Here is a 19,184-nt window from a genome sequence, read left to right on the forward strand (position 1 = left end):
ATCGCATCACGGGGACCTCAGTGCCAGGCGATTTTATTTGCAGAGAGCAGCTGAAGTGAGAGAGAAGATAGCAACTGGGCACGTGGGAGGCAGAGAAGGGGCAGAGGGAGTCGGGCAGGGAGTGGAACCGGCGAGAGAAGGATGAGACTGGGAGGGCAGCGTCTGGGAGGAAGGCAGTGCAAACCCAGACGCTGCCCCTTGTCCACCCAGCATCCCTGGACCACCTGCCCGGGGCAGAGCCCCCCCCCCCACCGCTGCCCTCTCTCCCCGCTCTGTGGGTTCCAGCCCTGCCCTCCAGGAGCCCACATCCCACAGGGAATAACCCCAAGGAATCAACAGGTCTTACTGCTGGAAGGGAGTGCGTGGCAGAGGAGAGCGCTAGGGCGGGGTGGGCGCGCAGGCTGGGTACTGCCACAGGGCTCTGCTGGGGGCTGGGGGGGGCTGTGCCTTGCTGAGCGAGGCTGGCGGGAGGTGGGGGGATGAGCACAGCAGGCAGAGGGAGCAGCGTGTGCCAAGGCCCGGGGAAGACGGAGAGGGGTGCAGACAGACACGGGGCACTCTCAGAGACCCCACAGACCAGGGCAGATGACAGATGGCCGGTGTGGGGAGTGAAGACAGAGGGAAAACCACCAGGCAGAGGTGGACTGACGGCAGAGCAGCCAGGAGCCGCCCAGGAGGGCCCAGGGGCCCTCAGGATGCAACCCGGTTCCCTTCCCGAGCCTCCCCGGGCAGGGCTGGGCCCAGGCCGCCCCCCTTTTCACTCTGTGCGCCCCTCGTGCCCCTCCTGCACCTCCTCAGCCTCCCCCTCCCGCTGCCTCCAGGGCCGGCCCAGGTAGCCTTGCACCGAGCCCACGGGGCTCCTCCTCCGGGGGTGGGGGTCCAGCAGCCCCCACAGGAGAGTGTCCGCCACGGGCGTCAGGCCGACCCAGGGCTGGGGACGGTCCTGGGGCTGGCCCGAGGCCTGCCAGATGACGAAGTCCTCGTAGAAGGGGTCGGCCTCGGCCACGGGCTGGTCCCACGGGAAGTAGCCAGTGAGAAGGCAGAACAGCAGGACCCCCAGGGCCCAGGCGTCCAGGGCAGGCTGGATGGGCAGCCCCTCGGGCAGGGGCGGGGGGCCGCAGAGCTCGGGTGCCGTGTAGGGGATGGGCTGCCCAGCCAGGCGGAGCAGGGTCCCGCGGGGCCGCGTGTGGCCAAAGTCGGTCAGCTTGACGCGCCGGCAGGCCGGATCGCACACCAGCACATTCTCGGGCTTAAGGTCCCGGTACACCAGGCCGAGTGAGTGGATGTGCTCCAGGGCTGAGGCCAGCTGGGCCGCACAGCGCTGGGCTGCTGGCTGAGGGAGGCCCACCTGCGGGGGGCACAGGCTCAGGGTCCACTGCCCCCCACCCCGGCCGGCCAGAGGGGAACAGGGTGACGGAGCTGGTCTTCGGCTCCAGGGAGCAGGCCCAGGGGGAGGGCGTCAGATGGGCTGGCCCTGGAGAGGTCTGGAGTGAGCCCCCTGGGGCCTGGTTGTGACCCGTGGGGCCTGGTGTGACCCGCTGGGGGCTGGTGTGGGGCTTAGTGGGAGCCAGTAAATGTGTGAACCTCACACAGCTGCAGTGTTGGTCTGTGGTGTCTATGAGCTCCAGACCGGCCTGACAGTGCCACAGGACCTGTCTGCAGGGCCCTGTGAGTCATGATGCAGCGACAGATTCCCAGAGCCTGGGTTGGGCAGGGCATTCAAGCGAGACCCCCTGAGCTCGGGGAGGCCGACCCACCTTGGGTTGGATGAAGGCGATGAGGTCCCCGTGCAGCACCGGCTCGGTCAGGAAGCTGTAGGAGTCGGCCGACTCGATGCCAATGCCGCAGGCCTCCACGATGGCCGCGTGCGAGCCCAGCGAGAGGCCCACGCAGAACTCGTACAGGAAGCCGCGCAGAGTGGTGGAGGCCTTGGGGAGTTGCTTCAGGGCCAGGGCTGTGCCTGGGGTGGGGACAGGGAACCGGTAGGAGAGCGCGCCGGCCAAGGGCCGTCCTGCGCCCCACAGCCTGGACTCTCTCCCATGCGCCACCCCTGGCCGCTTCCAGCCCCCGCCCCGAAGCCCGCCTCCAAGAGCACGGCCACCAAACCTCCCCCAGGACCGAGAAAAGCAACAGTCTGCGCATTGGGTGATTTTCCACTCTGCTGTCTTGGAGCAGGTGCAGCGGGGCCACAGAGACTGAACTCAGACCGTCTAGGAGGCCCCTTGTTGCAGCAAAGGCATGCCACACAGCCGTGTCTGAGGCCCTGGGGACAAGGCGGCCTGCTCTGGGTGTCATATGCTCCTAAAGAATGACTGTAGGAGTTCCTGTCATGGCGCAGTGGTTAACGAATCCGACTAGGAACCATGAGGTTGCGGGTTCAGTCCCGGCCCTTGCTCAGTGGGTTAACGATCCGGCGTTGCCGTGAGCTGTGGTGTAGGTTGCAGACGCGGCTCGGATCCCACGTTGCTGTGGCTCTGGCGTAGGCTGGTGGCTACAGCTCCGATTAGACCCCTAGCCTGGGAACCTCCATATGCCGCGGGAGCGGCCCAAGAAATAGCAAAAAAGACAAAAAAAAAAAAAAAAAAAAAAAAAAGAATGACTGTGAAGTTAGTTCATCACACTTAGAAACGACTCCCTAGATGTCAGCTCCCAGAAGGCCGAGACTTGAGTTTCTTCTGTTTTTCTTTTTTTCTTTTCCATGATGGTCCTTGAAACACTAAAAATAGGAATTCCCGTTGTGGCCCAGCAGAAAACAAATCTGACTAGGATCCACGAGGACACGGGTTCGATCCCTGGCCTCACTCAGCAGGTTAAGGATCTGGTGTTGCCGTGAGCTGTGGTGGAGGCCAGTGGTTACAGGTCCCATTCGACCCCTAGCCTGGGAACCTCCATATGCCATGGGAGCGATCCTAAAAGGACAAAAAAAAAAAAAAAAAAAAAAAAAAAAAAAAAAATGAAGCACAGGTGGATGAGGCTCCTTCCGAATCCTCTGTCCCCATTCTCGCTGATGCCTCCACCTTCCGTGACGACCCAGCTCAGCACCTCTCTCTGCATCTTTCTCTCTTACAGGCTGACTCCCATCTGCCAGGGTGTAAGTTCTCATGCCCAGTATCACAGTCTGGATTTGGAGATGGGGTCTCGAAAGGGGTAAAATGAGCTCCTAGGTCATCCTTTGTCTTGTATGACTGGTGTCTTTACAAGAAGAGGAAGTTTAGGGAGTTCCCGTTGTGGCTCAGCACTAACAAACCGGACTGGTATCCAAGAGGACGCAGGTTCGGTCCCCAGCCTTGCTCAGTGGGTCAAGGATCCGGCGTTGCCGTGAACTTTGCTGTAGGTCGAAGATGCGGCTCGGATCCCGCATTTCTGTGGCTGTAGTGTAGGCCAGCAGTTGCAGCTCAGATTCAACCCCTGGGCTGGGAACTTCCATAGGCCACAAGTGTAGCCCTAAAAAGCAGGGGGGTAAAAGAAGAAGAGGAAATTTAGACACAGACACGCATACAGCGAAGACAGTGTGAGGACAGGGAGAGGCGGACGTCTGCAAGCCAAGAAGCAGGGGCCTCAGGAGGAACCAGCCCTGCCAACCCCTTGATCTTGGACTTCTCGGCTCCACAACTGTGAGCACCCCCGCCCCCACCCCACGCCCCGGGCCGCGGTGCTTTGTTGTGACAATTGCAGGGGACAAACGCCCACCCTTCCCCGTCCATGCTGGGTGCCCACTCCTCCCTGGGTGCCCCGCAAGCCCTGGGCAGGGCGGAGCCCTCCCGTCTCCTGGAAGAGGTCAGCCAGACTGGGGTCGGGGCCTGGGTCCCGCGCACCCACTGTGCGCCAGCCTTGCTGCGTGCCGGCAGACAGTGCGGCTCTGAATCATCCCCAGCTGACTGCTCAGCTGGTCCCATGTGGGAACCACAAGGGCCTTGTGGGCTTTGTCATTGTCCCTAGCAACTAGGCCACCCCCCCTCAGAGACTCGCCGTGCTTTGCAAAGGGATGGTCACCCCCACTGGCAAAGAAGGCGGCTGAGGTTCAGAGAGGGCAGGGTGCTTACCTAGAACACACAGCCTGGAGGGGCAGAGGCAAGACTCGAGGGAGCCTCAGACCCCCCAGCCTTGGCTAGCTACCGCTTGGCCCCACACCCCCGCCCCCACCCCCGTCTGCAGGCCCTGGTACCTTTCTGACGGTGGTTGACCAGCAGGACCCGGCCGAAGCGGCCCTGGCCCAGGGGCCGCACTTGCTCGTAGAGCTCGTCCACCTCGGCCCGGACCAGGGTCTGGGCGTTCAGTGCCATCATGTCCTCCAGTGCCAGGGCCGCCTGCTGGCCCTGCCGCAGCTCCTCTGCCGTGAGGCCCCCCAGGTCCTCCTCAGCGCCGTCCTCGACAGCCTCCATCAACACCTGTTCCTCGTCTGATGGCTGCCCGGGCATCTCTGCAAGGGCAGAGGGCACGGGGACCAGGATTCAGGTCCTGCCAGACCGGGGCCAAGGGGTGGGCTGGGGTCCCGGACTTGGGAGGAGGAGGCTGGGGGTCTGGAGTCCAGGGTCTGAGGCCTGGACCCCTGGCTCTGAGGTGGGGTGGAGGGCGGCAGGTCATTGGCATGGGCCGGCGTGACTCAGTTTCCCTCTTTATTAGGGGCATCTGGGGAGCTGGGAGACCACCAGTCGCTGGTTGGGGTGAGGTCAAGCCTGAGGCCACACATGTCCCTCACCCCGCCCCCACATCCTTGCGCCACCTGATGGCCTGAGGATGAAAGATGAACCAGATAACTCGGGTCACCCCCCCACCTTGTTTCCAAAGCAAACAGACTTGGGCCCTGGGGGTGGATGAGCAGCCTCAGGCTCCTAAGAGCAAACAGGTGCTCTCTGCCCCCAGGGGCTGGGGAGGGCGGGCCGCACGCACCAGGGCCTGGGGGCCGCCTGGGTTCTGGGGGTGAGCGAGCCCTTGGGATCAGTTGCCAGCTCTTAAATGGCCCAGGGTCTCGCAGCTCCAGCCCCTCCTCCCTCGGACCCAGAGGTCCAGATCCCAAGCCTCCTCCCTCAGACCAGGAATCCAGGTCCCAGCCCCTCCTCCGTCAGCCCCAGGGGTCCAGCCCCTAGCCCCTCCTCCCTCAGCCCCAGGGGTCCAGCCCCCAGCCCCTCCTCCCTCAGCCCCAGGGGTCCGGGCTTCCAGCTGACCCCTCTGTCGGTGTCCCTAACACTCAACCACTCTACTGTCCCAGCATCTGCAGCTGAGCCCCTGATCCCAGCACTCAGACCACCTGCCCAGCTTCACTCTCGAGTTCTGCCCACTTCAGGCCAATTGACTTTGCCTCCTCCTGACCCAGGCTGCAACCTCCAGACCTCACCTTCTCCAAGGCTTGCCTGACCCTTCGGCTGCCCGCTGTGGTCAGTGCCCAGCACTTGGAGCCCATGCCAGCAGAGGCCTGCCCTGGGCGAGACCCCGCCCCCACCTAGGGGGTCGTAGCCCCGCCCAGGCCTCGCCCCTTCTACCTCTCTAGGGGGAGAGCGACATCGTGTGTTGTCTCCCAGAACTGTCTGTGACCAGACAAACGTCCCATCCCAGGCCCCCCAGCCTCTCCTCCCTGGGGTCCTGGGGTCCAGCCCCCAACCCCTCCTCCCTCAGACCCAGGGGTCCAGGCCCCAGCCCCTCCTCCCTCAGACCCAGGGGTCCATCCCCCAGCCCCTCCTCCCTCGGACCCAGGGGTCCAGGCCCCCAGCCCCTCCTCCCTCGGACCCAGGGGTCCAGGCCCCCAGCCCCTCCTTCCTCGGACCCAGGGGTCCATCCCCCAGCCCCTCCTCCCTCGGATCCAGGGGTCCATCCCCCAGCCCCTCCTCCCTCGGATCCAGGGGTCCAGCCCCCAGCCCCTCCTCCCTGGGACCCAGGGGTCCAGCCCCCAGCCCCTCCTCCCTGGGACCCAGGGGTCCATCCCCCAGCCCCTCCTCCCTGGGACCCAGGGGTCCAGCCCCCAGCCCCTCCTTCCTCAGACCCAGGGGTCCAGCCCTCTGTAGAAGATGAAATCATTTCTCTCTCCTGCCCCCGCCTGGACCCCACCCGGCTGCCCCATCACTGCCCCATTGACAGGTCAGACACAAGTGTTTGGTGAGGGGTGTCCAGGGGACGCGATACTGGGGTCCTGTTTGGGGAAAGGATGAGACAACGAGATTCCAGAACGATGCAGTGAGAAATGACCTCAGCCTTGGGGCGGAGGGGAAGCAGGTGGTGCGGCAACTGGGAAGGGAGGGCCCTGAGGGGAGGGGGGAACGGGCGAGGTCCTCGGGAGCCTGCAGACGGGGGCGGGGTGGCCGGACAGGGACTCCCGGGCTGCACCCCCCCCCTCAGGTTTAGAGCGAGATGACTGATGTGAACTCACTTTTATTTTGCAAGTAAACTATTTATTTCAGCATCGTTTTTCATTTATAGGGCAGCTGCATTGAGCGCCCCGTCCCCTCCCCCGCTCCCCACTGGGCTAACTTCTCACACTGCCCGTGGTGCCTTTGTCCCAATGAAGACATCAACTGTCAGCAAACACCAGACTCTTCCCCAGTCACCGCGGCTCCCACCAACACCTTTTATCTGCCCCACGGTCCACGCCGTGTTCAGTGAGCTCACATTTTTAAATGCAGACACATTGGACAGATTCCCGTAAGGAAGCAGGTCCCCACGGCTGACCCTGGGCTGGACGCCAGGGACACACAGGACCCACGCAGCCCTGACAAGCTGCAAAGGCCCCCAGGGGGTCCAATTTCTGGAGGCCTGGAGGTGGGAAGAAGCCATCCTCTGGGGAGACCACGGTACATGTGCACGTCTGCAGCTAGGAGTGTGTGTATGTGTGTGCATGCGTGCGTGTGTCTGTGTGTGTGTGTGTGTGTGGTGACTCCCCGTGGGCTGCCCAGAGCCCAAGGAAGTGGGAGGGCTCGGGGGGGGGAGGCTTCCACGGTGTTGGATCTGGGAAGCCCCGACCTGATCCTTGGCCTGTGGGGGTCCCCGACCCCGACAGAAGTCTGTGATGAGGTATGTTCCCCCCTCAATATGCGGAAATGCGCTCCGGGAAACAAGGCCTGCCTTGGAGACAGATGGAAGACAAGACAAGACAGACAAGGCCTGCCTTGGAGACGCACGCAGGACAGACAGAAGAGGAAGAGTCCTCGAGAGAGGATGGGGCTAGAAGCCCTGGTTCTGAGGGAGGAGGAGTTGGGTCTGCACTGCTGGTTCTGAGGGGGCAGAGGCCCTGGGCCTGAGGGAAGAGGTGCCGGGTCCCGGCTCCCAGGCCCTCAGCTGCGGGACGAATTGAGCATCCACGTCCAGCCTGCAGCTGGGAAAGATGCAATATGTCCGGGCTCTGTCCTCCCGGGAGCAGCTGTCTCTGCATCCAGGTGGCCATGGGGCTGGGGGAGGGGCCTTTGGCCAGGGCTCCAGCCACCTGTCCCCGTTACCTGGCAAGGGCTCTCCCCACCTGTCCCCATCCTCCCGCCACCTACGTCATCCTTCTCCTCCTCCTCTGACCACTCCTCCAGGCTGGCCCCCGCCTCTTCCTCCACCGCCCCGTCCTCACTGCACGTACTCCCCAAGCCCCCAGGTCTCTCTTTGTTCCCCTTTAACCCCCAGTCATCCCCCAGGAAGTCCAGGACAGCCAGTGGGGGGCTCCTCGTCTCGGGATCCAGGTCCAGAAGCCCCTGGAGCAGTGCCAGGGCGGGGGGCCCAAACCGGTCCCAAGGGGGCGGTGGTCGAGGTGGCTGAGGCCTGGTGGTCACCCAGCCAGCAAAGGCCTCGAACTCGGGGTCAGGAGCCAGTGCCACCTCCCAAGGAAAACAGGCAGTGGCCGCGCAGAAGAGCAGCACCCCCAGGCCCCAGGAGTCCACTGCCGGCCGCAGGGGCAGCGTGTCGGGGGGCAGCAGGAGGCAGAGCTCGGGCGGGGCGGAGGGCAGGGGCCCCGGCGGGGCAGGGGTTGGACTGCCCTCCGGCCGGGTCAGCCCCAGGTCGCCCAGGGCCACCCGGCTGCAGACGGGGTCAAAGACCAGCACGTTGTCTGGCTTGACGTCTGCGTGCACCAGCCCCCGGCTGTGGAGGAAGTCCAGGGCTCCAGCCAGCTGGGCTGCCACCCGCTTCACCAGCAGCTCTGGGAGGCCCTGGGGTCAGACAGAGAGGACGAAGGTCAGGTGCCTTGGTTCCCCCTTCATGCTGCTTCTTGGGGTTCGAGAATCCAAAACCCCAGACCTGTGGCTCCCTCCAGTGTCCCCCAGTGTCTTCTCCGGGTCATCCTCTTCCGCAGCCTGCCCCCCCACATCTCCACTCCTGAAGACCAGCTCCCAGCTGTTTCCCTCGCTGGAACCCCAGCTCTAACCAGAAGCTCTTCTAGCCTCCATCCATCTTCCTCTCAACACTCAAACCCACTCACTGCGTTTCTTATCTCCTCTGAACGGACCCCCCAGACCTCCAGTGAGAACCCAAATCTCACACTTGGTCCTAATCTTAGTCCCATAACAATTTAGATCCAGCTCTAAAGCCCCACAGTTTTCTTCATCAGTCAGTGGATAGATCTATCCATCTGGCTAGCTAGGCAGCCAGACAGCAATCCATCCATCAAACCAGTCACCCATCCAACAGTCTATACAGCAGGGTTTCTACTCAATAGCCTTTCTACCAGCGACTCAGCAATTCAATAATTTATCTAGGTATTTAATATCCAGTATCCATCCATTTATGCCTCCTTCCTTCAACCCATCCATCCACCAGTTTTTCCATCCATCCACCCATCCACATACCATCCATCCATCCACCCTTCCATCCATCCACCCATCCACCCATCCATCCACCCTTCCATCCACCCATCCACCCATCCATCCATCCATCCACCCTTCCAACCATCCATCCACCCTTCCATCCACCCATCCATCCACCCATCCACCCATCCATCCATCCACCCATCCACATACCATCCATCCATCCACCCTTCCATCCACCCATCCACCCATCCATCCATCCAACCATTCATCCATCCATCCACCCTTCCAACCATCCATCCTACCCTCTCCCTCTCTTCCTTCTTTCCCTCTGTTTATCCTCAACCCTATCTCAAATACCCAAAGTGCATTCCTAAAGATGGCCCTATCCTAACTTCAAACTCAGGTACACCCAGAACATCATGGATTCAGTCCTGACCTGGTCTTTCTAGAGAGAACCTCCTTATAAGTCAATCCATATACATACCCTCAACCATCTCTGCTTCACTCTGCAGCCCCATCCATGCTCTTCTCCATGCCTGTCACCAATCTGTAATTAACCCTAAACTCAACTCACCCAACTCCACCCACGTCCATCCCCATTCTCAGTGCCTACTCAAATCCCATCGCTGCCTCCACCCCCACCCCTTTCCCCAGACCTGAACCACCCTCGATCCCAACACCAACGCACTGGCCAGGCAAACTCGTGTTTGGATGGTTGGGGGGATTAGGGTTTGGTTAGGCATGGAATTACACTGAGAATAAGCGTGTTTGGATATTTGGATGGATTTGGGTCGGGGTTAGGCATGGAACTGCATTGAGAATTAGCAATTAGGAGGTGGTGTAGGGGCTTAGCCTGGAGCTGCTTTGGGGGTCTGGGTTGGAGACAGGATTGGGGTAAGGGACAAAGTCGGGCCTGGGATATGCAGTCCCAAACTTTGTCCCCTGCCTGCCTGCCTCACCCTTTCCTGCAGCATCTCGCTGAGATCCCCACAGGGGGCATACTCCTGGGCGAAGGCGAAGTGTCGGGGAGTCTCCAGGGGTCCCGGCAGGGTCTGGAGCAGGCCTGGATGTGATGAGACACAGCGGCCCACACAGAACTCTCTCAGGAAGGTGGTCCTCAGGACAGAGTCCCGAGGTAGAAGCTTCAGAGCCACAGCAGGACCTGCCGGGGAGGTGGGGGCAGACAGGAAATCAGGCAGCTCTGATCTTGCTGTGGGGCCTTAGGCAAACCCCTTAACCTCTCTGAGCCTCAAACGCTGCCCCCTGCCCTATGCATAAAATAGGAGGGGGCAGGGCACATTGTCTGGCCTCTCTGTGCCTCAAGGTTCTCCAGCTGTGAACAGGGGGTTGGAGGCGAGCTTCGCTGAGGATGCTTTCTGCTCTGCCTCGGGTCGCTGTGTGGTCTGATGCAGCTGCTTTTCCCTCCCTTCCTCCCGCATAAAGTAGGGGACATAACAACCTGTGTTGTGCTCCCGCCTTGCTGGGTGACCTCAGGCAGGTCTCTCACCCTCTCTGGGTGAGCTGTGTTTCCTGGAAAATACAGAGCCTCCCTTTCTTTTTTTCTTTTTCCTCCTTTTTAGGGCTGTACCCGTGGCACATGGAGGGCCCCAGGCTAGGGGTTCCAATAGGAGCTGCAGCTGCGGGCCTACACCACAGCCGCAGCAATGCACCATCCCAGCCGCACCTGCGACCTACACTGCAGTGCACGGCACCACCAGATCCTTAACCCACGGAGCGAGGCCAGGGATCGAACCCGTATCCTCATGGATACCTGTTGGGTTCGTCACCACTGAGCCATGACGGGAACTCCCAGCACTTCACTTTCTGAGCACCCCATCAAGAAGGGTCCTTCCTCATCAGCTCCCTGCAAGGAGGCTACCTGTCTTGGTGGCTTCCGAGACGCCTACTCTGGGGACGTCCTTGGATGGCCAAACTCACCCCCTTGGCGAGGCCGGGCAAGGAGCACGCGGCCATAGGAGCCGGAGCCCAGCTTTCGGAGGAGGCGATACTGGACACGCAGATTCCTCAGTGGGGTCACCCTGCTGGCTGTCAGCTCCACAAGGCGTCGGAGGGCCGTGGCTGTGTCCTCCTGCAGGAGAGCGACAGAGGTGAGGAGGGGTGAGTGGGGGGCCCCCGAGGGCAGTGAGGGCAGTGGGGAGATGGGAGGCCCGGCCCAGGGCTGAGGCGGGGGGCTGGGGAATGGGGTCACTGTCCCCAGAGAGGAAGATGAGTCACAGTGAGTCACCCGGCCTCGGGCCACCTGTTTTTATGTCCTGGTGGGGCTATGGGTGATTGTTTCAAGTGACCCTGCCCCCTGCCATCTGTGGGAGCCCCCAGAAGCCCCCAGCCCCAACTGGGGACACCTCCTCAGCCCGCAAAACCCCCATGCCAGCCATCGCTCTGCACCCTCCTCTCTGGCTGCGTTTTCCGTTCTTTGTTTCTGAGCACATTTCTCCAGGGGCCTCGGTTTGCGGTGTCTCCTGGGGTTTATGTCACTCTGGGTCTTTGATGTCTCCATCTCCCTGCCTCTTCCGTCCCTCTGTGTCGCCCTCTGTCTGCATCCATCTCTGACTCCGCCAACCTGCATCCCTCCGGCTCTGTCTCTCCCACCCCATCTCTGGTCTCTCACCTCCGAGTCCCCAGCCTCGTGGTTCTCGGGGTCCCTGAGCTCCATCTCGGGCTGCTTGGTGTCAGCGGGCCCTCAGGCAAGTGCCCCTGGTCTGGGCGCCCCGAAAAGTGCCCCGCCCCCCAGCCCCCCTGCACCTCTGAGCAGACCCAGGCCCAGGAGCCCGTCTGAAAGGGCCTGTCTCTGTGTCCGTGTGTCTGCACTCACACCAGTGGCCCTGCCGGGCCTCCCCTCGCCCGTGGCCCTCTCTCTGTGGAGTCCCACTGAGTCCTCGGCTCCCTTTCGCCCGGGGCCCCTCTGGCTTCCCCCAGGGCTTCCCTCTGTGTGATCGACTCTCTGAGTCTCTCTCGCAGGCTCAGTCTTGCCCTCGTTCTAGCGTCCTGGTCTCCGGGGCGGGTCTCGCTGCTCTGTCTGTTGGTGTCCAGCCCCTCTCTCGTCCCCAGGCTCTTCCCACTGTGGCCGCTGTCTGTCTGTGTGCCACCCAGGATGTCTGCACGCTGCCCCCAGCTCTGGCCTGCTCTCCCAGTGCCTGTCTCCCGCCTCCGTCTTTGGGTCTGACTCCCTCTCACAGCCTTTTGTCCCTCCCTTTCTCTGGGCCCTGGACAGGGGTGTGTGTGACAGCTCAGAGACACCCGGTCCCCCCCACCCCTCCCTCACCCCCTCTGACCCGCTGCCCCCCTCCCTCCCCCTTCCAAACTTAGACCAGCTTGGACTCTGGGCTCTGGTCCCAGGACAGAGGGGACAAAACATATTGTGAACCCCCAAGGGCTGGGCCCGAGGGCAGCAGGAAGAGGGGAGTCCGGCCCTTCACACACCTTCCCTGGGATGGGAGGCTCAGAGCTTGGGGCATCCACCTCCCTCCAGGACGGCCAGTGCCGGCCTCCAGGAGCCAGGGACCACTCCCAAAGCTCCTTAATACGGAGCATCCCCACCCCAGCCCCTCACCCGCAGACCAGGAGTCCAGCCCCCAGCGCCCCCTCCCTCAGCCCCAGGGCTCCAGGCCCCCAGCCCCTCCCCCCTCAGCCCCAAGAGCTCATAATTGCCCAGAGAGACTCTGGAAAAAGGCTCCTTGCAGGGACTCAGCAGGGCGGGGAGCCCAGCTCCGCACTGGGGCCCTTACCCTGCATCCTCCTCCCACCCAAAGGGGTGAGGATTCATCCCCAGTTTACGGAGCAGGAAACTGAGGTTCTGAGCAGCGGTGATCAGCTTACAGAGGTCAGAGGGAGGAGGTGTGGGGGCCCCGGGCCAGGCCTGTGTGACTCAGCCCGGACGCCTGCCCCTTGAGTTTCCACAACTACTACAACCTGCTATTAATAAAGACGCGGCTAGAACAGAGCCTGGGCCTCTGGAAAGATCCCCAGGAAACTGGCTCTGACCCTGGGAAGCTGGGCCGGGCTGGGGGAACAGAGGGAGATGTTTCTCTGCTCGCTGACATTCTGAGGTTTGTGGAAAGGTGCAGGCAGGGCCCAGGGGAGGGAGCGAGGAGCTGGCCAGACTCACAAACGCTACTTTTTGCCAAAGGTGCTTTCTCTCTCTCTCTTCTTTTGAGGGAATGGAGTATTTCAAAGCAAAGTGCAGCCTGTGCCTGGTGTTTGGTTTCAAATACTCCAGCAGAAGAAAATCCCGGCCGGGCCAGCGTGAGGGTGGGGACCTGAAGACAACAGCGGGCGGGATGCCAGGAACAAAGAGGCTCCTTTGACTGTTTATTTTTGGTTCTGCTGGAAATCTGCCCTCACCCAAAACTAAAAGTGGGAGTTCCCTTGCGGTGCAGCAGGTTAAAGATCCGCTGTTGCCACTGCAGCAGCTTGGGTGGCTGTGGTGGCACAGATTCAGTCCCCGGCCCAGGAATTTCCACATGCCCTGGGCATGGCCCAAACCCAAGAAACCAAAAACACCTATCAATCACATCAAACGGGCGCTAACAGTCGTTCCTTAAAATAAGCGAACGTTCAGGCTCCATTCTACAGCCCCCACGTTGCCCAAAGATGTCGCCTGCTGCTGCTTTAGTGGAGGCGGGAGTCAGTGCTCACACAGGGCTTGGGGGAGACTCTTATCATTCTGCTTTTTGCATTATTTGAGTTTCCCCCACTAGGTGTGTTCCCTACTCAAAAACTACAAGGATATCATGCCCCAATGACTCTGGACTCCATGCTTATTAAGTTCAAGCCCTGGCTCTTTTTTTTTTTTTTTTTTTTTTTTTAATTCATTCACGACTTTGCGGCTTCCTCCCTACAAGGCTTGGACCAGTGGGATGCGTAGAATCATGGATTCTGATGCAGGGATGGGGAAACTGAGGCCCGGAGAAGCAGAGGCATTGGTCAGCAGCCAGGGAGAGGCAGAACCAGGATCTGCGAGGGGCCGGGGACCCCAAAGCTGGAGCCGAGTCCCTCCTCTGGGGGCCTTGGGCTGCCATGTGCGTGCAGTGGGGCAGATGCTGGGCTGGAGCCTAAAGGTCAGACTGCAGAGCTGGCCACCTGGGCCCCCGGGGGGAGGGGGAGAGGGGCCGCTGCGGAGGCTCACTGATGATCCGGAGAGCTTTGCACCTCCTCTTTTAGCAACTGCCCCACGGGGTCACCCGGAGTGACCTGGAGAGGCAGGTGTGGCGGCGGGGCGGGGAGGATCTAGCCCAGGCCCCGGGGTGCACACACCCCTCGTTAATGCTGGCCTCCGGGCCTCCCGCCTCCCCGTCCTGTGTCTCCTGCTCTTCAGTCCCCAAAGGTTCCTCCTGTGACCTCCTGGCTCCGTCCCCCTGGCCAAGTGAGTGCTCCCCCACAAGTATCCAGGCGCCTCTGTGCCTCCGTTTCCTCCTTATAAAATGGGAGGGACTGCAAGTCCTCCCCAGCGTTATTGTTAAAGAAATTTTAACATTCGTAACATAGTATGCATTTCTAATATTACTGCAGCTAATGCAAGTGCAATATACGTTACCTTACATATAGTTACCGTATGCATTATATATACCATGTATTACATATAGTATATATCTTATATACTATTTATATACTTGGTATAGTTTTCCAAATAAAATATCCACTGAAAAATCACATAAAGAATAACCTTGCACCTCAAAGCTTATGCAGTTGATAACTCACTTACCTCCCCCCGCCCCCGGCTAAAAAAAGAGATTAAAGAGAAAAAAGGGGAAAAAAGCTGTAGCATTAAATCTGTAAATGTATCCGTTAAATAAAATAAGGAAGGAAACACTTAACATAGCACCTAGAAGAGAGCAATTGCTCAAGGATGCGACCACTATCAACAAACACACCTAATGATAATTACAACCGGCCAGATACTATTCTCGGTGCCCCCCCCCACACACACACACCGTCCAAGGAATCTCACTGAATCCTCACCACCTACCTATGATAGCCGTTCTTTTATTTTTCAAGACACAGACAGGCCACACACGCCCCCCTCCCTGTGTCTGACCAGGTCATACAGCAGCACAAACCTTTGCTATGGTTCCTTGTGCAAAAGAATACTGGAGGCTCACACGCCACAAATATCCCACACAACCGTAGGGAGCATCCGCCACACCGTCCAGCTGAAGCAATACAACTTTTCAAACATAAGTGGAGCCCCCTGTGCACTTACCCTTCTCCAAACCCTTCCCTTCTCTCCCGGAAGCAACCGCACTCCCTAAGGAGGTGTTAGTTCTTCTTCGTGTTAAAGAGAACATGTATGAATCTGTAACTGCCATAGAGTATCGCCTTGCATGTTTTTAACGTCGTATAAATAGTATCTTGTCCCTGACCTCCCGTAGCTTGCTTTTGTTCTCACCAGCTCAACCCTGTTTGCGAGTATCGAGCTCAGGTCTTTTCCTTTGCAAAGATGTTGACTAGTCTAGGGGGTTGGACAGACTGTATTTTACTGATGGCTTCTTCCCAGCATGGACGTTTTCTTTTCCTCTGATATCCTGGTCTTACAAGAAGGGGTGGAAAGAATTCTTCTACGTGTTGCCTTGGGCTAAGTGGTACACTTCCTGGGGGCCCTGGCCTCAAAGTGGAATTCCTGGGTGGGAAGAAAAATGCTCAGCTAAATTCCTAGGCATTGCCACATAGCTCTCCAAGGGGGCTGTAAGCTGACCTTGCTTTTTTATGTTTTGTTTTTGAGTTCCTCGGTGCCTTGGAGAACCCGGAGAGAGCTGTAGAGTCTTGCACTGTTCGACCAGCACTTGAAACCGGGCTGGTCCAAATTGAGATGTGTCGTGAGTACAAAATAGACCCTGGATTTCAAAGACTTAGCACGAAAAGGAGAATGTCAACTATCCGTTGATGATATTTATATTAATTACACGATGACATGATAATGTTTGGGATATACAGTCCCGCTCGCCATGGGCGGGTTGCGTCTTTGCCAATTCGCCCACCCGCTAAGACGTGTTTGTAACCCGGGACTCCATGGTTACGGGCATGCGCAGAGCAGCCGACCAGCGGCGGCTCGGACACGTGTTCCCCAATGACCAGGAACAAGCCTTCATCCTGTGAGCACGGTCCTTTCTGCCATCGTGTGCATTTTTTGTGGGTGATTCGGGGGTTTCAAACGGCCCCCGGGCCTAGGGCTGAAGTCTCACGTCCGAAGCGCAAGCGGGCTTCGATAAGCTTCCTTCAGGCGTGAGTTACAGCCCTTCCGGCCCAGCGTTCAGTGTCAGTGACTGGACAGTACAACACAATACATCCTGGACAAGGTGTCTTCGAGCCGAAACACCCGTAAAACAAGGTTATGCATTGATCAGTTCACAACGACAAAAAAAATTGTGGCCCAAGTCTTGCAGGAAACTCAGCCCCTATTTCCTGCCGGGGCCGTGGTTCTGGGTCCATAATTCAGCGTTTATTAGGACGTGAGAAACCATCACCAGGGTGATTAAAGAGAAGCGCCTGTTGCGAGTGAACCAGAACGTTATCAAAGTCGGTCTCCCCTTGTTTCTCCTTCTCTTCTGTAAAAATGGAGACACACGATTTGGCAGGTTGTCAGCCGGCCTTGCAGACCCTGCCAGCTATGTCTCGAAGTCGAGACACATTCCCCAGGTCCACGGGGCTGCGGGCCCAGGCCCTGGCCCCATCCTTTCCCCTGTGCCCTGTGGCCCGTCACCCCAGCCTCCTGCCCGCCTCCAGCCTCTCCCCCTGGGGTGTGCCCCTGCCACTCCAGAAGGCATCTTGCTAACACTGAGAGATACGTGTCCCTTGCCTTCTCAGTAGCATTCCGTGGCTCCCCATTGCCCTCGGGCAGGCATCCAAGCGCCCCAGCCCGGCCTCCTCGGAGCCCTCTGGGTCTGGCACCTGCTCCCTCTTATCTGCCGCCCCACCCTGTCGCCCCCCCAACACACAGTCACCAGGAAGGACTCACAGTTCCCGGGCTGCCCTGGATTCTCTCTGCCTCTGCTCGGGGAACCGCGCGTGGGGCGAGGAGGCCGCCGGGTGGCCGAGGGAAGGGCGTGTGTGATGGCTTCCTAAATCCCCGTGATTAGCGATAATTATAGCTAGTATTTGCTGAACTCTGTGTATTACCAGCCCCCGTGCTAATCCTCACCGCAGCGGGGAGAGGTAGGTCCTATTATTAGCTCCGTTTTATAGTTGAGGAAAGGGAGACTGGCGGAGATTAAAACTCTTGCCCAGTGACCCGCGGGGTGTCAGTGGCCCGAGCCGGGACAGTTGGGCTCCAGGCTTCACAGCCCGGGCCTCTCTCCTGGGCTCGGTGTCTGCCGGGCCGCAGCAGGGGGGACACATGTATGCCCAGGATCCCGACTTCTCTGATTTCCATTGCAATGCCACACACATTTTCCAGGGCCTGAGAGGAGGCAAGAACCACCAGCAGAGAGGAGACAATGGGTGGAGGAGAAAGAGGCCAGTTGTGACTGGGACCCAAACAGATTAGTTAAATTTAACTGAGGAGCACCTGCCGGCTAGGGTGTGTCCAGCGGGGTTGCAGGCTCTGGGGACACAACTGAGAACAACCTGACAGCGCCCACCCTCCAAGGCAGATCTGGAGACGGAGGGGTTGACTGGCAGCCCGGGGCTGGGGTCGGGGCTGGGGAGGGGCGGAGCCTAAGGGGTGCCCGTGTTTCTTTCTGGGGTGGTGGACACGTCCTGATAGTGATCATGGGTTGGGTCACACACCTCTGATCACCCGGAGAGCCCCTGAGTCCTACAGTTGAAATAGGTGCATTGTGCACAATGGGAATGATACCTCAGTAAAGCTGCAAAAAGAACCCCGGCCCCAGTGGAGCATGCGTTCTCATAGAGCCACAGCAACGAGATGTACTGGACACCTAGGTCATTTTAACACCCCCCGCCCTCCCACCCCCATTTGTAACAGAATGATTTTCAGTCATTATCCTGGAAGAACCATCAGCATCCTTTTTTAAAAAACTAGACGTAATGCCTTTATTTTTTTAATTAATTTTTTTTGTTGAAGGATAGTTGATTTGCAGGATTGTAGCATCCTCATTTTCTTTCTTTCTTTCCTTTTTTTTTTTTTTTTTGGCCATGCCTGTGACATGCAGGAGTTCCGGGCCAGGGGTTGAAACTGTGCCACAGTAGTGACAACGCTGAATCCTTAACTGCTAGGCTACCAGGGAACTCCAAGACTATGTTTAGTTTTGTAAGAAACTCTTCCGTATATAAAAAGTCATTCAGAGTTCCCTTCATGGCTCAGCAGTTAACAAACCCAACTAGGATCCATAAGGATGGGGATTTGATCCCTGGCCTCACTCCATGGGTTAAGGATCCAGCGTTGCTGTGGCTGTGGTATAGGCCTGCAGCTGCAGCTCCGATTCGACCCCTAGCCTGGGAACGTCCATATGCCTCAGGTGCAGCCCTAAAATGGCAAAAAAAGGGGGGGGGGATTTATCATCCCTTTCTGGATTTGTTAGCTTGAAAACAATTAGCAGTTGAAAAGGATACATTCTGATTTTAGAGCTATTAATTCAAATTCAGTAAATATTTCAGGTATGAGCTAAAATTCGCATTTATGGAATAAAAAGGAGCACACCTCACAGTTCTCCCTCTTTTTTTTTATAATACTTTTTTTTTTTTTTGTCTTTTTGCCTTTTCTAGGGCCGCTCCTCCGGCACATGGGGGTTCCCAGGCTAGGGGTCGAATCGGAGCTGTAGCCGCCGACCTACGCCTCTTAAACTTGACCCAAACTGCAAAGAGTCACACAAGACAGAATCTCTATTTCTTCCTCTTTACAATCTCTGTGTCAGCATTTACTTCAAAACCACCATTTTAAACAGAGCAGGGAGGAGTTCCCGTCATGGCTTAGTGGTTAACGAGTCCGACGAGGAACCACGAGGTTGCAGGTTTGATCCCTGACCTCGCTCAGTGGGTTAAGGATCCTGCATTGCCATGAGCTGTGGTGTAGGTCACAGACATAATTCGGATCCCATGTGGCTGTGGCTGTGGTTGTGGTGTAGGCCGGTGGCTACAGCTCCGATTGGACCCCTAGCCTGGGAACCTCCATATGCCACGGGAGTGGCCCTAGAAAAGGCAGAAAGACAAAAAAAAAAAAAAAAGATAAGGACCAGAAAATAATTAAAACATGCTAATTATATGTGCATATATACATTATGTATGCATGTCTATGCATATATGCATAGACATATATATATACATACACAAAGGTATATGCACATGTCTGTATATGTGTGTATGTATTTAAAACCCCATGGTAACATTTGCAGCAAATGTTCAGAACATCACTGAACAAAAGTTTTCTTGGAGATTCCCTGGTGATCTACTAGATAGGATTTGGTGCTTTCATCCCTGTGGCCCGGGTTCAATCCCCGGTCTGGGAACGGAGATCCCACATCAAGCTGCAGCACGCTGTAGCCAAAAAAAAAAAAA

The 19,184-nt window shown here is 58.4% G+C and overlaps 1 protein-coding gene across 10 annotated transcripts; it reads right to left on the reverse strand.

Annotated features, from left to right (window-relative positions):
• Positions 17 to 17,337, reverse strand: LOC100621492 (serine/threonine-protein kinase SBK2). 10 transcript variants are annotated; one of them, XM_021095026.1, is made up of 7 exons: positions 16,687 to 17,337; positions 14,935 to 16,276; positions 10,653 to 10,803; positions 9,674 to 9,876; positions 4,166 to 4,420; positions 1,758 to 1,960; positions 17 to 1,348 (listed from the first exon to the last, which is right to left on the reverse strand). In XM_021095026.1, the coding sequence occupies exons 2-7, from the start codon at positions 15,038 to 15,040 to the stop codon at positions 758 to 760; spliced, it is 1,509 nt and encodes a 502-aa protein (XP_020950685.1). In that variant the 5' UTR covers positions 15,041 to 16,276; positions 16,687 to 17,337; the 3' UTR covers positions 17 to 757. The 10 variants fall into 10 exon arrangements, with proteins under 10 accessions (XP_020950685.1, XP_020950692.1, XP_020950691.1 ...); XM_021095033.1 differs by lacking the exon at positions 14,935 to 16,276 and having other exon boundaries at positions 4,166 to 4,418; positions 16,687 to 16,790; XM_021095032.1 differs by lacking the exons at positions 14,935 to 16,276; positions 16,687 to 17,337 and adding an exon at positions 14,792 to 14,890 and having other exon boundaries at positions 4,166 to 4,418.

The sequence above is a fragment of the Sus scrofa genome, chromosome 6 (assembly GCF_000003025.6).
Source record: "Sus scrofa isolate TJ Tabasco breed Duroc chromosome 6, Sscrofa11.1, whole genome shotgun sequence".
In the NCBI taxonomy this organism is placed as follows: domain Eukaryota; kingdom Metazoa; phylum Chordata; class Mammalia; order Artiodactyla; family Suidae; genus Sus; species Sus scrofa.

What these genes read in the sequence shown, in the direction of transcription:
- LOC100621492 (XM_021095022.1), bottom strand. Translation starts at nt 13,197, where the DNA reads ATGTGGAAATTCCTGGGCCGGGGACTGAATCTGTGCCACCACAGCCAC. An exon ending in TTTGGCAAAAAGTAGCGTTT is followed by an intron (nt 10,804 to 12,840) that starts GTGAGTCTGGCC and finishes GCTCTCCTGCAG; the next exon opens with GAGGACACAGCCACGGCCCT. An exon ending in GGTCAACCACCGTCAGAAAG is followed by an intron (nt 1,961 to 4,165) that starts GTACCAGGGCCT and finishes TCCCCACCCCAG; the next exon opens with GCACAGCCCTGGCCCTGAAG.